Source organism: Salminus brasiliensis, chromosome 2 (genome assembly GCF_030463535.1).
Source record: "Salminus brasiliensis chromosome 2, fSalBra1.hap2, whole genome shotgun sequence".
Classification (NCBI taxonomy): Eukaryota; Metazoa; Chordata; class Actinopteri; order Characiformes; family Bryconidae; genus Salminus; species Salminus brasiliensis.
The window spans coordinates 13,043,704-13,064,618 of NC_132879.1; the positions used below are offsets into that span (position 1 = coordinate 13,043,704).

Sequence of the window (20,915 nt, forward strand, 5' to 3'; positions counted from 1 at the left end):
TTGATCTTCAGAAATATTCTAACAATTTGAGATACTGGATTTCTGCTCATTTTCATGAGCTATAAGTCATACTGATCAAAAGCAAAACAAACAAAGCTTAATTACCTTACATGTAATGAATATATAATAATTCAATTATGAACAAAAATAAAGATTTTCATGCTATTCTTATTTTTAGATGGACATTATATACACCGATCAGCCAAAACATTACTACCAGCCTAATGTTGAGTAGGTCGACCTTGTGTCATCACAGCAGATCTGACCCACTGACGCATTGGTTCTACAAGACCTCTAAAGATGTCCTGTGGTATCTGGCACCAAGATGTTAGCAGCAGATCCTTTAAGTTGTGAGGTGGGGCCTTCATGGATCGCATCAATGAGCCTTGGTACCCGTGACTGTGTTACTGGTTCCCTGGTTATCTTTTCTTGGAGCATTTTTGGTCGATACTGGCCACTGCATACCAGGAACACTAGAAAACTTGGCTAAAGTTTTGTTATGTTACCTCAATCTCTTAATATTGTTTAAATGAAGATCAAATGTCCATGTTTAAATACATTAAAAAGACAGATATAGTGTCCTAACATTTTCACTATATATATATATGTATATATATATATATATATATATATATATATATATATATATATATATATATAACTTGGACTAAGATCTTCTTACATTGACTTCCATTGAAAATTAAGGTTTTTTCTTTCTCTTGTAAAGATTTTAGAGATATGATGTATCACACTAATATATAGACTATATATATTTACAGCTAACAGTAATATATACAGTACACTATACAGTGTCAAAAACAGTAAATAAAATAGTAAATCTATTTAACAACTCAACACAGTTTAAAACAAGTGTGTTCTGAGTTTAAGGCCCTGTTCTAGCAAACATTCTGGTCTGAGTGACCCTCGACTTTGTGCTTACAAAGTGCTTAATTCATGCTATAATGCAACATTTGGGGAAATTTAAGTATAATTTAAGCTTCCAGATCAGTCCTGTTTTATGGCATGAATGACATACTCGGGTTCCATATTCCAGGTTTGGTTTGTACCTCTATTTATTCCAAAGTTGAGGAGAGCTGCAACCTCAGAGCTGTTGATTTCTGACACAGATACATGCACTCATTTATCCAGTTTACAAATGCAGCCCTCAGGATGGCTGTGGGTTTGGAGACACTGGCGTCGTAATGAAGACCATTACACACTTCAGGGACTTGGGCTTCGTCTCTTTTACCAAATGAAAGCCCCTGTGTCGAGGCTTCAGCCTGGAGATCAGAACAGAACACCAGTGTAACTGACCAAATGCCTTGAGGTCACCCATCCAAGATGGCCGCCACTACATGGACAGTTCCCCATCCTTCAGGTCTTTTTTATTTAAGACTGAACACTGAAAGCTCAGCAAATATACCAATAAATAACCCTATGTCCCAAAGTTCACACCTGCAGTTTGTGTGTTTTCTGTTAAGTATTAAAGTGTGTTCCCGTCCTCAACCGTGTAACAGCACAGTATACTTTACTTAAAGAGGGATTCCACTGAGATCACTGTACTGAGATATGAGTAAACAGAGTGGTTCAGAGGGGCTTGGTGTGAAACACTCCATTCTAGAGAAACGTTCCGAGTGGTGGTGAATGGAACCAGATGTCTGAAGACTTTAACGTCTCTAAAAGATACATCACATAAAGTTAGTAACTATGAAAATAGTTAGAAATACATTAGATAGTTAGAAATAGTTAGAAAATTGTTTTGGAAGATAGTTTCAACATTAGGTTTTAGCCAAGTAATTTAAAGTAATTTAAATTTAATTGTTCATATTTACCACTATTTTACCATCACCGGCTTTCCACACTAGAGCTCAGAATGTATGTATATTCACATGTGGTTTGGAAAAGTGAGTAAAAATTCATTATTTGCACCCTGGTTCGTATCTGAAAATAAACCCGTTTTTCTACAAAAACGTTTCACACCAAACCCAGTCTGAATGACTTTATTGACATCTCGACAACGAAATTAAATTATGCAGCAATGTTGAAATTCCCTTGTAATAGGGATTCTTGTAAAGTAGGAGAGAGCAGGCACAATTTAATGCACATGATTTGTTGATAAATCATTTTAAATGTATTTAAGCATAACAGATTTATCAAAAGTAAATCTTAATATCTGTGCAAAAAAAAACAAAAACAAAAACAAAAAAAACTTTCCTCTCAGCCTCTACTGTTTATGAATAATTCAGCAGAGAGCAACATGAGTGCAAATGCTACAACTTAGCCCTTAGGCAGGGTTAACTGTAATGAACTCAAGGGTTAGTTGCACCAACCACTGTAGTAAATCAATGCAAATGCAATTAATAATGAGCAATGAGTTAATACAGATAATATCTGCATCAAAATAAATGTAAAAACATGTTTGGGAATCCAATGGGATTTTTAAAAAGTAATCAGAATCTACAAATACACATATTTGTAGAATATAATCTGAACAACATTAAATATGCTTTGTTTGCATAACATTTGTAGTACATGTCTGATCAGATTAATAATTAAATTAGATTTGAATAATACATGATTGTATGCATGTCTCCAGTTTGTTTAACCTTTTCCAAAGCTTTTCCTCATAGTGACGTTACTTGTATCACCATCATCCAACACCAGGTTTGGTAAATCAGTGCTTAAAAATGGTGAATCAGGTGAGCTGGTGATGGAACTGATCACACCCACTCTCTGACTGAGGGCGAAATCTAGGACCAAGCTTTGTTCATCAGCCTACTTCTGATGATAAGATCTCAGCTACTTTCTTCAAAATGAGACTTCCTTGTTACTTTTTACTGTATTCATGTTACCATACTTTTACTGTATTCATACCTGCATCTGTCTGTATCATATATGGTGTTTTTACAGGCAATACCCCTCTTTCCACACAGATAAATGGTTTTAGATTATGTTCTTAGGTGTCTGAAATGCCTGCACAGTACTGTTTATACGTAAATGAATGTATATGGAGGGGTATGGACTTCTCTCCTTGTTTGAAACTAACCCCCCTGTATGGAGGCTGTACTTTAGCCTGACCTGCTTTCACTGAGTTTTTTACATACTTACAAAACTGGAAAACATTTTAGCCAGTGTTAGCTTGTACCCGCTCTCTCCAACATAGCCCACAGTTTAACACAATGGTGACGTTCTAACGTAATGTTGGAACTGTGAGAACAGTCTGTAAAACTTTTTTCATATTCATAAATGCGTCATGTAAGCATGATAAACCAAAAACTGCAAGTGTGGACTTGAGGACATGTCGGACCACGGGCAGTGGTTCGGTGGGATATAAAGGCCAGGCTTAGCCTTTCAGACGTCTCCACCCTGATTTCCGCTTTGACCAATCGGTATCCAATAGGGCAAAATGATGTGGACGGTAATGATCTGATGTGTAAATGCCACTGCCTGGTGTTCACACTCCTGTCCTCATTCATCTCAGCCGTTCTCTATAATGAGTTGGGTGCAGAATGCCGCCACTGGCTCTGTTTCACAACACAGAAAGTAACACTAAAGGCTTTTGTTTTTCTGCATGTTTGGCAAGAAGGGATGCTACACTGTAATGTGTTCATCACTCTCTCTCTCTGTCTCGATGTCAAACGGCGATTTGAAAACCATGGTTTTATGAGAAACTAGCCCCGCCCACCCCTAAAAAAACATAACATAATAAAAGCCAAATCAAATATACTGAGGCAGTCAGTAAGAACATTGGTGCTAATTGTACAATAGTGCTCTGGATTAATAACTAGCTTTTAAAACAGAGTCTTGAGTTTACATTCTCTAACGCAAATACAGCATTCCTCCACACGTGGACAAACAGAAACACAAAACACGCAAATGAAAATGATTGTACTTTTTTTCTCCTCTGTTTGGCGGTTAAGAGTTCCCAAAGTGTCCGATAAAGGACAAGACTCTAAATAAGAAGTCAGATGGTTCCCGAACGGAACACAGAGAACAAACAAGACAAACAAACCAACAGAAAATAATAATAATAATAATAATAATAATAATATAATAATTATAATAATAATAAAACTAAGCAATGACATGCTGCCATGGCAGTTTATTTTTGGTTCAGAAGAAACAGCTTCGTTCTCACATAGTGCCTTCTCTTCTCTCCCCGTTCGGAGAGATTGTTTGTTTGTTTGTTTCTTTATTTGTGGCCAGTGTTTACAAGCCCGCGGGGCAGTCCGAGTGGGCGGTGGCATTGCGGTTGATTGGCAGTCCGTTATTCCGAGCGAAGCAGAGTCCGCTCGTCCATCCATCGTCCTACTGAAACCAGCGGAAAGGAGCTCCAGTGGGCAGCATCACCTTCTTGGAAGCACAGGAGAGTAAACAAGTGGGGGAGGGGCAGGGAAGGAGAGAGGGGAGGGGGGAGGAAAGGACAGCAGTGGTCAGTGAATCAATCATTTTAGGCTGTGTTTAACTCTTAGAAGTCACAGTTAACACAAGCATGTTGTAATTGTGTGTGATAACTGTTCTCACAAGCTCTCTGAACCAAGCTCAAAAACTGAAGATAAACAATCTATCGTTTTTGTTTAATATTTTATTCTGATAATTTTATTAAAAAGTTTATATAATGTTTCTAAAAGTCTTTTTTCAGGAATAAGAGCAATTCTTTACATGTTTGCCATGCTTTAGTCTTTGTCTGTCTTTAAAATAAGCAGAAAGCGACAGAAGTGCAGCCTTGAACCTACTAATGCCTAATCAGAAAAAAGGTATACACTTCAAATTAAAGGTGTGTCAAATAGTTCCTTGAGCAATGCCATGAAGAACCACTTTTGGTTTCATTAAGAACTCCAGATCACATAAAAACAGATGCAGGTAAACATAAATACAGTCAAAAAGATTCTAATATTAAAGATTAAAGGTTCTTCAGTTTGAAGGAACTTCTTTGCTTTGAGGAACCTTCAAGAAAAGGTTTAAATAGTGTGTGTATATAGTGTGAGTTAATGTGTATATATTCTGTATTTATGTATTTACTACTGGGAGGGACTATGCACCAAAGTTTTCCACCCACTTTTCCACCTGTGTTAATGTGATATGCCAACCTGACTTGATTTTATTATAATTTGAAATGACCAAAGTAGTGTAATGTGTACATTACTGTGTAGCATATGTGAATGTTCGTGACAAGAAGGAGAGGAGAGAGGATAGGTTTTATAGTGCGCAGTCATGGAAAGGAGGAGTCTGGGCGTGGTCCTTCTGCCAAACTCATATCTCCAGTTAAAATCAATGTAAAAATACAATTTGGAGCATTTCTATTGGTCCATTTATCATAACATTTGGACACAATGTAAAGAACAACTGCCAGATTCACATTTATAAACTTACTTTTTGACATAATGTGAAGTTGGACCAAGGTCCCAATCAGGGTTTGTGTTTTGTTACACTGTTTACATTTGATCCGGTTAACTTCACACTGCATTTCTGCAAACCTTGATATGCTGGCACCCCAACTGAGTCTTCCTATCCTTCACACTGACTGTTTTTTCCCAGATAAAATTAATGAACAGATTAATTTCATTATGACTTTATTACTAATATTATAGTAGTTATACCAGCAGCACCAACTTCGGGCACAGTACTCAAAACTAGTTCAAAATCGCCAAATGAACATGCTTGTCATGCAGTTATTATCTCGTAGCCAACAGATAAGGAGGGAAAGATGGCAAGGAATCCTACGAGTCTTGGCAATGTCTCTTCTCCTCTCTCTGTGTGCTACCACGACTATTTTTTGCTACTTTTCGGGTTCTTTTTCTTCTTCTGTTGTCTGTGGGTGACATTAGCCTGCCTCAGCTTCCTGTAATTAGCTCAAATATTCGAACCAACAAAAAAACGGCCAACAAACCAGACTATGGTTCAGTTCATACAGACCGAGACCACCTCTTTTGGTCAGTCTAAGAGAAGTAATTAGTCATTTGACACGTAGTTTATTATGAGAATGTCTAGAAAATTGAACCCACATTCTCCAGATACCTGGTACTGATGTCTGTGGGTGTTAGAGAGTGTTATACATGAAGTAATGAGAAATCAAATTAAGAACTTTACAGTACAGTATATGTAATAAGTAAAGTACACTAAAGACAAGCAAATAGTCATTTGTAATGAATGACTTACACTATATGGACAAAAGTATTGGGACACCTGCACATTCATTGTTTTTTTTCCCCCAAAAGCAAGGGTATTACAAAAAAGGGTATCCTGATGTGGTTGAAGTGACTGTCCCCACTGTCAATGGAAGTCCATGGGTGATCACCACCCCACTTCATCCCCAACTCCCCAACTATTATTGGATGGAGCACCGTCATTCCAGAGAATACAGTTCCACTGCTCCACAGCTCAATGCTGGGCGGCTTTAGACCCCTCTAGTCTGATGTCTGGTGCCAATAGGTTCATGTTTGCATTTGCTCCAAATAGTCCTATTTTATTGGCAATACTTCTCTACAGGGACTAGACAGGCTGTGAGTGTGCATTTGCAAATCTGTGTCAGCAATGGGAGCAACTTAAAGAGGTTAAAGGGGTTTTAGAAGTGGTGTCCATTGTATAGAAATTAAAGGAGCACTGAATGCATTTTTTCTTGCAGTTTATTAGAGGAGTAAAGCAGTAGTAAACTAATGAGTAGCGAAATTGTGTTTTCCTGGAAATAATAAACAATAATTAATAATGTATCCCAACACGGGTAATTTTGTAATTAAGTACTTTTAATAAGTATTCTACACCCAAACAACATTAATAACTAGGCCTCTGAGGGCTGAAGTCAACATAAACATCTGACAACAGCACAGAAGACATCCCAACCCTCCCACAACTGGCCTCTAACACCTGCAAAGGCTTCTCTTTTTATTTCTCTCTTTCTCTCAGCCTTCCTCTTCCTGATTTTCCCCCCTATTAGTCACATTACTCTCATTCCCCTCCCCCCCCCACCCTCTCTCAGGGTCTGCGGAGTTGGACTCTGAGCCTGTGGAGCTGGCTGAAATGCCGCAGTAGTGGCGGATTTTTCCCAGGCTGCCCTGAGGGTGTGGGACGTGTGAGGATTGGCGGTGTGTGTGTGTGTGTGCGAAAGAGGCAGCGTTTCCTGGAAAAACTAACCGTCGTCACAAGAAAGAAAACGAGGGGAAAGAGAAGAGAAGGAGAACTGGCTCCATAATGAAGTAATGTGGGCAGATCATGATTTCACCTTATGTGACTTAATAACCCACCACACACACACACACACACACACATACACAACACACACCCATTCCCGAACACCCTCTCCCACTCCCTCATTACTCTACCAGATAGATGACAGGACCTTGGCATGTCCATACACACTCACACCAACACACACGCACACACACAGACACACAAACACACAGCGCTTCCCTTATCCCTCCCTGACCCCACTGACAAGCCAACACAGATGGACTCTCGGCGCAAGCACATGGCACATCAGACAGTCCATGACCGCACACACACGCACACACACACACACACACACACACACACACACACACACACACATACATACACAAACCAAAAACACTCCCCCTACCCACGTACATAAAGTAAATGTGCTACCGGAGACAGTTTTGTCATTATTTTGCACACCCACCACTTTCTCTTTCTCTTACACACACACTTGTACACAAAGTGGTGCACACACGTACACACACACTCTCACAAACACATAAACACACATAGTCACTGTTCCAAAAATACCCCAACTGTCTGACTGTTGCGCGAGTTTAAGCTACTTGAGAAAAGGGGCGGGGCTCTGCTAACTTTTTGCAGTCCCACCCACTTTGTCTCCACCCCCGCACCCACTCTGCAGCTGTCAGAGGCTTGAAGTGGAAAACAGTGTGAAGGACGCACAATGCTTGCACGCACACACACTTACAGCACAGAGTACATTCACTAAGATGTTAAAGATGTTTACTGCAGGTCTGTCAGAGATCTTTAAAATAAGTGCTTTAAAGGGTTCTTTAAGCGTTCTAGGAAGAACCATGTTTGTAACAGAAATGTATTAGTGGAGAATCTTCTAAATCAACATAAAAAGATCATGGTCTTGTGAGCCCTGGGTAGAAGAGTCTTCCTGCATTTCAACAGTAACAAAGTTATAATACTACATTAATACTAATAGTCTGACTTTAACTACTTCTACTATTGTTAGTACTACTACTATTACTACTACAAATAATGCTACTTTTAGAACTACTACTACTATAACTATTACTACTACGGCCACTAGTACAACTACTATTGTTGTTACTAATACTTTTAAATCTATTTCTACTACAACTACCAAATACAAATACTACTGACACTACTACAACTATTTCTACTTTTCTACAGTTACTAACACTATAACTACTACTGCTACTGTTAAAATGACTTCTACTACTACTATAACTGCTACTACTTTAACAACAACAGAAGCTACTAGTACTACTATCATCACTACTACTACTATTAGTATGACAATTCCTATTACAACTACTAATGATATACTACCAATATATCAGAAGCTACTAGTACCACTACTACCATCACTACTACTACAACTACTAATACTATACTACCACTATAACTGCTACTACTATAACAACAAACACTACTATTACTGCTAGAACTACTACCATCCCTACTACAGCCACTACTGCTACATCTACTACTACTAGTAAAACTACTAATATTACACTACAACTATAACAACATCTACTACTACTACTAGAATTACTACTCTACCACAATTGCTACTATTACTACTACTATCACTACTACTATACCTACTTCAACTACTGCTACCACTACTACTTCTACTACAACTACTAAAAATATTCCCATTACTATTGCTACCACTACTACTGCTACTACTACTACTACCACTACTACTACTACTACTAATAATAATAATAATAATTATTATTATTATTATTATTATTATTATTATTAATAATGACTTACACTATATGGACAAAAGTATTGAGACACCTGCACATTCATTGTTTTTTTCCCCAAAATCAAGGGTATTAAAAAAAAAAGGATATCCTGATGTGGTTGGAGTGACTGTCCCCACTGTCAATGGAAGACATCCCAGCAGTAGTAGTAGTAGTAGTATAAATTACTACTTAATAACCATTTTAAGCAACATCTGAAATGCCTTTATCTTGAAAATAAACATAACTAACTAGACATAACTGTATTAATGGGCTCTATCCCACTGTGCCCACATCATAATGACTAAATAACTGAACTGAGATCTGGGAACAGAGACAGTTAGTCATTTACTTCATATATTTAATCATATGTATTTATTCAAGGGCTACTTGTTTATCTAATGATGTATTCTATTCATTGCCCAATCATCTGCAATGGATTGTGCCAAGTATTTCAGCCACCTCAAGCCTCTGGGTACTGGCCACCAATGGCCTGGTCAGTAATCCAGCTCTGTATCTTTCCTGGATTCCAGTAAGCTAAAGTTGGTGACCATTTTTGGCCATTCAACATTGAGCATGGAATTGTTAGCTATTAAAGAACCTTCTTATAACAGTTTTTAACAGACATGAACATACATTTACCTTGTCTGAACTATATTCGAGTCACTCGTCTAGTAAAGAGTCCTGCCACAGCGTTGCTGTGACTGTTTTCCATTTCGAAATCCAAATCCTGCTTAGACTTCTGTTCACAGTCAGGGGTGTATCGAGGAGTTAAAGAAGGCCTAGAGTGACTTTTTCTTCTCAGCAAATTAGTCCCACCCACTGGGAATCAAAACGTGATAGGTTGATTCCTCTCTCTAATTATGTCTGTAGTTAATGTAATGTGTAAAGCTCTCAGAGCTCACTTGGCTGAATCTACCAAGATTCCACAGGGAAAAAACAATCCTGATTGGACAATTTTCCTTGGAGTGTGTGTTTGTGTGTGTGTCTACCTATATGTTGGAAATGAGGGCCACTGTTGTACTTCCAACTGAAATACCCACACACTTACGCTCTTATCGCTGAATGCAATCAAAACCTCAAAACAATGCTCCATTATCTAGTCTAGTAGAAAGCCCATTTTGGACAGTAGGGACAGTTACCCCAATAAAAGCAGGAACAGAATACCCTTGATGTCAGAAGAACACAGACTCAAAAGTCAGTGTCCCAATACTTTTGGACATGCATGAAAACAAACACATACATGTCAATTTAGAAAGATGCAGCCCACTTAAAACAGTATAACACATTCACCCACACTTACATGAACATGTCAATATATGTCATAAACCCAGTGAAGTGTAAAATGGACACACACACAATGAACACACACTCAACCTGACTCTCCACACTCTTTACACATTTTTCCTTTCCCCATCAATAAAACCATGCAGGTCCTCCGATCCCCCCATAACCTTGTGGATTCCCATCACCGCATCAATATGAGTCTCCATCATCTGATGAAATACATCTACACTCACACAGTATACACACACACACATTGCAGTCAATACATGCAAGCAACCCCCCACCGTGACATCAATAAAGGCTCTTTAAGCCGTGTAAGCCCCCCTGCCTTCATCAAGCAGGCTGACCGACTGTCAATACCAGCGCGTAACGCACACAGTCGTTACATACACACACAGACATATTTACTGTATATAAATATATATGTGTGTATAAATAGGCACATTTATACAAAGATGCAAACTCATCACATACATACAGAGGACAGTTATAGCCTGCAATGACTTACTTTCAAAACAGACACACACACACACACACACCCTTCTAAGCCCCTTCACACGCCAGCAGTGCCATCTCATGACCCCCCGTTGCTTCCAGCACTCATTGCTGAAAGCCTCAGCAGAGAAACTGAGGTGGTCAGCATTCACATGTAAACACACACATGCAGTGACCTGTGCAAACAGTGAGCATAAAATCATTACTTCATTAAATACTTACATATCCTCTATTATTGATAAAAATGGGCAAAGCACACACACACACACACACACATACATACGCCTGTAAATGTATGAAAACAAACCCAAACAAGCACATACACACACATACAAATCATGCAGACACTCATGGGTCCCACAGTGCTGTGAGGACAGGGTTTCGAGCCACACTGACACCTGGTGCTCCAGATGACAGGCACGATGGCCAGATGGACCGTACAAGACTAGCCCACACACACATACATAATGGCCACTTCCACACTGTACACTGCTCACACAGATCAGGTAATTTTTAAAACTAGTTTTTACTTACTAACTCTTGTAGGACATGAATACTAATGTTGATAGAAGAAAGCCATGGACAACTATAACCTCTCTTTTTACAAGCCTCTAAACTTCACTTTACTGTTCATAGATCTTACTGCTGTGGACATTAAAGTTGAGGTAAAGTGAAATATTGCAAGTGGTAAGCTGAGGTATTCATTGAACACTGGGACTGAAATATGTCTCCTGTACAATGTGTACAATGTGTAAATATTTATTAATATTCATGACCTGTATTGTTATTCCAAAAAATCATCTTTTAATTGTTAGTAAATTGTTAGTAGTACTGAGTACTGTAACCTAATCAGGGCCAAAATATTTTTTTTGGTAGCTTATGCTTGGAAATTCTCCCAACATATATGATGCTCTTTTGCATACAATGTATTTTATTAAATAAATGCTGCACTAAATGGGTTTTTACAGCATGAACACAATCTAGAAGAGTGAGAATGGAAGGAGAACAATCTAGAAGAGTGAGAATGGAAGGAGAACATTCTAGAAGAGTGAGAATCGATTGAGAACATTCTAGAAGAGTGAGAATCGATTGAGAACATTCTAGAAGAGTGAGAATAGATGGAGAACATTCTAGAAGAGTGAGAATCAATAGAAAACATTCTAGAAGAGTGAGAATAGATGGAGAACATTCTAGAAGAGTGAGAATAGATGGAGAACGTTCTAGAAGAGTGAGAATAGATGGAGAACATTCTAGAAGAGTAGGAATGGAGGGAGAACATTCTAGAAGAGTGAGAATAGATGGAGAACATTCTAGAAGAGTGAGAATAGATGGAGAACATTCTAGAAGAGTAAGAATGGAGGGAGAACATTCTAGAAAGAGAATTGAGGGAGAACATTCTAGAACAATGAAAATGGAGAGAGAATGTTTTCTAGAACAGTGAGAACAGAGGGAGAAGATTCTAGAACAGTGGGAACAGAGGGAGAGCATTCTGTGAATGAGGAAGCACATTCTAGAACAATATGTATAGAGGACAAACACTCTAGAACGGTGAAAATGGAGGAAAAGTATATGTGGAACAGTGTGAATGTGGGAGAATGGTCTAGAACAATGTGAACAGATAAGAACAATTCAGGGACTTCCTAACAATCACACACAGGATTTGTAGGTTTGTGTTGGAGTGTTTGTTGGAGAACGTCGGGTCTGTGTACTCTGTGCTTTAGGGTGTGTTGTTTTGTCCTGTGGTATCTGGGTAGATACAGCTCTCCTATTGGTTAGGACCTCAGGAGCATGACCGAGACACCTTAGATTTCCTACCAAAACAGTTAGTAAGTTACAGTGGAATCACAGATTACAGATGTACGATCATCTTAAAGGGACAGTACATGTATGAAAACTAGTTGCCGCCAGTTAACATAACCCATTCAAAGCCATATTAGCTATACTTAATTCATTATTAGCAGTATTAGCACATTTAGGTAAGCTATTTCTAGCTGCTTCAAGAATCTTGTATTCATCGATATTGTCTGAAGGCCTTCGCTGGATTACAAAAGCACCCGATTCTGTCTACAGAATTCACACCACCACACTAAACAAGAAGAAAATCACTTCCCCATAGTGCAGACTTACAAACACCAGTCAACCACTTAACCATGACCACCAGATGCAACTACCATTCATTATCAACAAGAAGAAGTTTAGTAGTTTAATTAGAAGAAATATCAAATCTAGATCAAGCTTCTAACATTGCATTTCATAAGTTCAATCATATTACAGATCGTAGCTCTGGGACATTTTTAGACTTTCCACATCATGGTTAGAGACAAGGTTCAGAGCTAAATCCTTTCTTGCATTACTGCTGGAGGTCAACAACTGAGGTATCTATCTAAAGTGGATTCCCAATCCTAGTCCTGGATCTTTTTAGCTTTTTTACCTGTCCAGCACAGGAAGTGCTTGAAAATTAGACAATAAGGTGAATCTACAGGGTTAAATGTGCGCTAAAGTGTAAGGGGGTTCTCCAAGGCTAGCACTGGAGTGGTACATACCCAATACACTGGATGACCTTTATTATGAAATGATCTGTGCTAATTCCCAAACCATATGTCGGCTTGTTTACATTGTTGTATTGGCAGCTCTGACCTCTGATATGTGTCTAGGATTTCTCTAATGCCTCTTGCCTGAACCTCCCCTCCCTGATGTGCGGGAATATGACAGCTACAATGCTTCGCAGGTGAGTGTATGAAGCGATTCCCACTTTATCTCCCAAGCTCTAGAACAGCAGTAGTATTCAGTACAAACATACTGGCAACCTAGGCTTCCCACCACTACTGTTTTCAAATAAAACTGTCCTCAGATCATGATGCTCATTAGGTCAGTATGTTCAACCAGATGCTATATTTGCAATACTGGAACAGCTGGTACAACTGTGCATATTGTCTCTGTCGCTGCCCGAAATGATAACTTCAGAGGAGCAGGGTAAGGTAACTTCCATGTCACTTTGGACCATATCTGTTGGTCCATTCATCATGAAATTTCACAAAAATAGAGATAGAGGGTTTAGTTCAGACAGCAACAATATGTTTGAGATATCAATATCCCTTTGTCAGTGATGGTCACCACTGGTGTTCATCAACTACCTTGCTTTTGAATAAGCCTCTACTACAGTTCTCAATTCTACACTAAATAATCTTTTTCCTTACAGAAGTAAAGACAAATACAACATACCTGGCAATCTCCTGATCTACTAATACCTTTATTTCTCTACACAGCACATGCTTTAGCTCTTTTGTGCAAAAATAGACATAAAATAGTGTAACTGGGACATACATTCGATCAAAATGTTCATTTATAATTGGGTTTCTGTATGACAAGTAATCGATCTGGTTGTTCTATTAAACTCTAGTTTTTTTTTCAGTAACTGCTAATTAATTATTTGGTAAGCACTGTGAAGTGAGCAAGTAAGGTATATATAGTTATGAGAGTGAAGTATGGGCTCGCTGACTGGCCTTTAAGGCTATGGCACACTGACCTAACAAACACCAGCGTTCTAATCCTGTCAGCTGGCTCCAGGATAAGAACTCGCAGGCCAACTGGACTAGCGTGAATGGGAGAGAACAGTCTAGAACAGCATAAATGGGGGGAGAACATTTTAAGGAAGTTCTAAAACAGAGAGAATAGATGGAGATCATTCTTGAACTGTGTACATGGAGGGAGAATAACAATAGAACAGTGTGAAAGTGGGAGACCATTCTAGAACAGTGTAAATGGAGGGATAATGTTTTCTAGAACAGTGTGAACAGAGGAAGAACATTCTAGAACAGTAGGAACAGAGGTAGAACATTCTAGAACAGTGAGAACAGAGGTAGAACATTCTAGAACAGTGGGAACAGAGGTAGAACATTCTGGAACAGTGAAAACAGAGGTAGAACATTCTAGAACAGTGGAAATGGAGGGAGAATGTTTTCTAGAACAGTGAGAACAGAGGTAGAACATTCTAGAACAGTGGGAACAGAGGGAGAGCATTCTGTGAATGAGGAAGCACATTCTAGAACAATATGTATAGAGGACAAACACTCTAGAAATGGAAATGGAGGTGAAAATGGAGGGAAAGTATATGTGGAACAGTGTGAATGTGGGAGAATGGTCTAGAACAATGTGAACAGATAAGAACAATTCAGGGACTTCCTAACAATCACACACAGGATTTGTAGGTTTGTGTTGGAGTGTTTGTTGGAGAACGTCGGGTCTGTGTGCTCTGTGCTTTAGGGTGTGTTGTTTTGTCCTGCGGTATCTGGGTAGATACAGCTCTCCTATTGGTTAGGACCTCAGGAGCATGACCGAGACACCTTAGATTTCCTACCAAAACAGTTAGTAAGTTACAGTGGAATCAATCAAGTTTTGATTTCCAGTGGGTGTGACCCATTCTGTAAGAACCACTTTAGACCTTCTGTAAGTTCTAGATAGTAGATCACTGGCAGTGAATATAAACAGCAGCAGTAGCTCTGTACCAGAACACATAGAGGGTAAGCATTCTAGAGACATCGTAACGATTACACACAGGTACCCAATGCTTGGGCATGTTGGTGTTTGTTGGAGAACGTTGGGCTCTTGGCTTTAGCGTTTAAGAGGTTAAGAAGAAACCTGTGGAAAGAGACCATGTGAGTGCACTGGGTGTTTTGGGTTGGGTGATCTTACCTCCAGGCCTCCGGCTGGCTTCTTCTTCAGCTCCTCGCACTTCCTGAACTTGCAGATCTGGTGACCGGTCTTGCGATTGCGGCAGCTGCTGCACTGCTCACAGTTGATCCTGCGCCGGCAGGGCGGGCACAGGCCGCAGCGCTTGCGCTTCTTCTTCCCGTTGGCGCTGATGGCTGACGAAATCTCGTTGTGGTTCTGCTGGTGCTCTGTCGCGCCTGTCACCTGGGACAGCGCTCCGTCTGCCAAGAAGACTCCTGCCGGCGTCATGATGAAGAGGCCTGGGTGGAACGGGAAGGCGCCTCCCACTCCACCGCCGTTGCTCAGCAACGGGAAGTCCGTCACGCTCCCCAACGAATCTGAGGCTGGGACGCCTTCCATGTCCCCACCCACGTTAAGACCAGAGGAGTCAGAGACAGGGAGCAGCATGCTTGCCTGTCGTAAGAGCTCTGCGGCCTGGGCCAGGTGCAGCCCACTCGGAGAGTCCAGCAGTCCGGACACCAAAGCTCCCCGGTCCAGTTTGGTAAGTCCCACTTGGGCTCTGTGTTGGGCAGCCGCGGAGTGGGCTTTGACTCCCGTGGACACTAGGGAGCTCTGGACGAGTCTGTTAGCATTAGCGTTGGCGACTGCGGCTGCGGCCGAGCACGTTGCGATGTACTGGGAGAGTGCCCGAGAGTGCTTGAGGCTCTTGTTGAGTGGTGCGCTGATGATGCCGCTCCGGTTCCGCCTCTCCACCACGGGCGACGAGTCTTCATCACCGCAGCAGCTGTCCCGGGCGTCCTCATCCTCTCTGGCTTGGTTTCCCTCCATCGACCCCCCACTGCCAGACATGGCCCACAGCACGAGGGGGAGGGAGAGAGAGGGGGGGAGGAGGGGTGAAGGGCAAAGGCAGAGGGCAGCAATGTTCTCGCTCTGATTGGTGCGCAGGAGAAGAGTGATGCTTGCCGAGGTGAAGGGTGCAGCAGTCAAGAGTGCTCACCTACAGCCGACAGCTCGCTGTGCTCACGGGCATTTTATGGGGCTGTCCACCATTAAGACCTGAAGGAGGGACAAAGAAGGAAGACAATGAATGTCCAGAAAAAAGTGGTGCATGAAGTAATGAAAAAGGGGATTTCTCCTAGTATCAAGCTGCTTGCTTGGTTAAAAGGAAACTTCATTGAATTTTGAAAAAAATTTAAAATTGCACAATTAAATGTTTTGCGATGTAAATAAAGTCAGTTTGGTGTGACAATCTTTGTTCTAGAGGTTTTAACAGATCAAACTTACAGATTTATCACTGATTTACCATCATCAACATTAAATATGAACTCAGAAGGCAGACATTGGTTCAATGGTCATTTTAGATAAATAGGCTATATACTATCACCACCACTGTAAAGAAATCTAGTGGCAGGTTTTTCTTACAATGAATCTTTTTTTACACCAAACCAAATCTGAATTATTTTGTTTACATTCTAAAGACAGTTGCTGATTTCTACACACATTTGTAAATAGTAGAGTTTCCCTTTATATTTGCATTACACATCATCAGTCATTATGTATCCTTTGAACCATTTGACACCAAACCAAATCTGAATGACTTCCTAAAGCCTGAATTCTAGACATTTAGACAGAATTTAAAAATAATGTTGGAGTTCCCCTTTATATTTGCCTTAGATATTTTGACCTCTATGTTCCATCACCCCACTGTAAACAAATCAAGAGTCAGTAGGTTACTCTACAATTAACCCGTTCACACCACAGCAAATCCTAATGACTTTGTTTACATCCTAAAGACTGAATTCTACACATTTTTGTTTTTTACAAAAATTGGTGGAGTTCCCCTTTATATTTGCATTAGACATCACAACCCTGGGTTCTATCCCTACCACTGTAACGAATTCAGTCAGTAGGTTTCCTATAAACCATTTGACACCAAACCAAATCTGAATGAATTCATTTACATCCTAAAGCCTGAATTCTAGACAATTTGTAGACAATTTGTTGAAATATAGATAATTGTTGGAGTTCTCCATTATATTTGCATTAGACATTATGACCTCTGGTTCATATTACCACCACTGTAAACAAATCAGTAAGTTTCCCTACAATGAACCCTTTCACACCAAACCATATCCTCATGACTTTGTTTACATCTCAAACACAGAATTCTACACAGATTTTAAATAATTGGTGGAGTTCCCCTCTAACCTGACATTAGGGACATGCTTTCATTAGCAGTTATTCAATCTAGCAGGCAGTTTAACCGAATAGAGAAATACTAGTTCTCCCACACACTGTTGCCCCTGCCACTACATCCTTCATTAATACACACGACTGTATGCAACACACACATACATACATAATACACACATACATACATATACAACACATATAAACATACATACATGCCTAAACTGTGCGTTTGACTGTTGCTGCTCTCTCATCTGCTGACTTCGCAAAGCCCTCACTTTATTCAGGCCTCTATTGCCTCTTGCATAGTGACCTCAGTTAACCCTGCACAGCACAGCTTCATTCTGTAAGCACTGTGTGTTACCATATATTATATAATCTCATACACTCGCTGTATAATCTCAGGTCAGAGCTGTACACCTGTCCACGCCTTTTATAAGGGTATACAGCAGCTGTAGTCAAGAAATGAGTTTACTAATGTAGTTAAGAGCGTGCTAATACGCGTTACACAACATCTACACGGTAGTTGTAGCCTTCCTTGAAGTAAAACTGTCAAGGTGGTCTAGACCCACTCAGGCTCAGGAGACTGACTGAACACTTAGCCTACATAATGTGACCTAACCTACATAATGTCCACATCACTGAAGTTCTCATTGACCAAGCAGAGAATAAGAAGACATGGAGTTGAAAAGTAAACACTCAGTACCCAGCAGTCACGAATAATCCAACCCGTTTAAAAAGGTCCAGTTTAGTGAGGCACCGTGGAGCATATCCTCTCATGAGGAGTGGAGATCCAGACAGCAGACCGAGCCGGAGCAGGACAAAAGGAGCTCGGACTCCGGCGCGCCGCTCAAACGCAGGTAAAACGACGCACGCGAGACACAAGTTTCCGTCAGTGGCCGCGAGAAGGGGGTCAACATCACGACAACGTGGAAAAATAGCACCTAAAACCTCCAAAAAAACGCGTTCGTTAACGCAACGCCACACAACCCCAACGCAAGACGCACAGAGCGCACAGAGCGCGAGAGCTGCGTCCGCGAGACTATTGCTGCAACCGGGGTGGGGGGTGAGGAAGGAGGAGAGGAGGAGGAGGGGGGGGGGTGTTGGTAAGGTGGAGGGGGGTTAGAAGGAGGGGGGTCACGCGGCGAAGGGGGACAATAGGAGCGACGGACAGAGGGAACAATAGCTGCAACGCACAAACGGAGTGACCGAGTGATCGATACCTGCTGATCAAGAATCACCGAATCAAAGCGGCTCGATTAATCGGTTTCTCCGTCACGCGAGCTCATCAGCATGTGCGCGGAGATCAACAGGGCTTAGAGGGAGCCAGTGAGAGAGAGAAAGAGAGAGAGAGAGAGAGATAGAGCTACAACCACCTTCAATGCAAAAACAGACACGTCATTCATTACAAAAGTTTTACAATCGATTATTTATGCGCTCTAAAGCGATAATCGATGGTTCCTATGCTAATCGACTAATTAGTGTCGCGGTGCATTTGCGTAATGAGGTTAGCCTCCAAAAAAGGGGTGCATGCCGACTGATTTAGGAACATTATAATCAGTATAATCACTCTGTCACTGAAATTAGTCGATTCGACTAATAATCGACTCACAACGATTAATAACGCACGATATCTGTTTACAGGGTCGATTAAAACGTTGCAAACGGGTTGAAAATCAGGACAAACAGCCTCGGCAGGCGTGTGCTCGCTCTCAGCTGACCCGAGCTGTTAATGCCCATCTGCCCACAGGCCCAACGTCACGCTCAGTGGTCATTTTAAAGTGAAAAACAAAAATCTCTTTTGTCTCCGTCCGTCGCGGCTCTCAGCCCAAGGTGTGTGTGTGTGTGTGTGTGTCAGTGTGTGTGTGTGAGTGCAGAGGGGGTTCACGCCACTCGGTAACGCGCCAGTCCGTCTGACGAGCTCGAATTAAAATCACGTTCTCTCGTTATTCCTCATTGTAAGTTTGAAACAGTCCCTTAAAGTGCGAGCCTCTCTCTCTCTCTCTCTCTCTCTCTCTCTCTCTCTCTCTCGCTCGCTCTCTCTCTATCCTCCTCCTCCCTCCCTTACACCAACACGATCTGCATATTTGCAAACGCTCGAGCTCGTGGTCGTTTTCGCCCCTACCACCGAGTCCGCGAGCCGAGGGGGAGGGCAAAAGCTGCACCCCCCCCCCCTCTCTCTCCATCTCGTCTCCTCTCCGCCCAACACACACACATACACTCTTACACACAACACAACACCCCAGCAGGGAGATTTAATTGCGAAAAAAAAGAAAACATGAAAGAAGAGAAAACAAACAAACAAACAAACCAACCAGGCAGAGACTCACCTGCGCGGCCAGATAGTAAACAAAGCGCGAAGCGCGCGGCTGGAACGTTCGCCTCGCGCTCAGTTCGATCCTCTTCACGACGTTCTCGAACTCGAACGCCAAAGCGAAGCAGGCGCGCGCGCGCCACACACACTGTGGGAGAGAGAGAGAGAGAGAGACCGAGGGCGAGAGACTCACGCATATGCAGTGAGGGAGAGAGAGATAGAGAGACAGAGGCGAGTCGCGAGCCCAGGCGGAATCGGTAAACGCTCTCTCCGGTAAACGCGGCGACCAGCCACGGCGGTTGGCGGTGTTGTCCGAGCGCGCGTGGATCTCCGGAGCGCCGGTGCCGCCGCCTCCTCCTCCGCGTCCGCGCGCTCGCGGGAGGAGAGCGACATGCAAACACATTTCATAGATTTTTGGAGCTTCACACAAAAACCGAAGTGGACTTTCTCCCCCCCTTCATTTCACACACACACTGAGCCAGCTAACGCCGTCAAGGAGTGTGTGTGTGTGTTGGGGGTGGGGGGGGTGGGGGGGTGGGGGTGTGACAGGGAAGGGGGTGGGAGGTAAACAAGCAAAAAAATAAACAACGACAACAAGTTGTTTGTAGTGTATATGTGCATGTGCATAGAGAGTGCAGCTGCAGGCTTAATGAATGAAGCAGAGCTGAGAGAGAGAGAGAGAGAGAGAGAGAGAGAGAGAGAGAGAGAGCTCTCAGCATGGATAGGTTGCAGGCAGTCCATTGTTGACATTATTCTTGATGGCTGTTGGCTGATTTTCCCCCCCTTTCTCCTACAGATTGATTTGTTATAGGCTGCCTCTTTAACAGGCAACCTTTTTCTTTTTTTGGAGCACATTCATGCTTTCCAGGAACTCTGACTCTACTGTTTTGCTCTCATTTGTTGCAGTTTTTACAATGTTACAGTGTGTAGCAGAGGTTTAAAGACAAGCCTTTGTGACTGAATACATTTTTATGAATTAGACCCACCAGGGCAGGCTT

At 41.5% G+C, this 20,915-nt stretch overlaps 1 protein-coding gene across 3 annotated transcripts; it reads right to left on the bottom strand.

The window, feature by feature from the left end:
- Positions 1–985: 985 nt before the first annotated feature.
- cxxc5b (CXXC finger protein 5b) lies at positions 986–20,349 on the bottom strand. Of its 3 annotated transcripts, none has more exons than XM_072668038.1 (3): positions 19,934–20,349; positions 15,435–16,469; positions 986–4,353 (listed from the first exon to the last, which is right to left on the bottom strand). In XM_072668038.1, exons 2-3 carry the CDS (start codon positions 16,260–16,262, stop codon positions 4,309–4,311), a joined length of 873 nt encoding a protein of 290 aa, XP_072524139.1. In that variant the 5' UTR covers positions 16,263–16,469; positions 19,934–20,349; the 3' UTR covers positions 986–4,308. The 3 variants fall into 3 exon arrangements, with proteins under 3 accessions (XP_072524139.1, XP_072524160.1, XP_072524150.1); XM_072668059.1 differs by having other exon boundaries at positions 986–4,350; positions 19,934–20,348; XM_072668049.1 differs by lacking the exon at positions 19,934–20,349 and adding an exon at positions 18,310–19,597.
- Between the last annotated feature and the right edge of the window lie 566 nt (positions 20,350–20,915).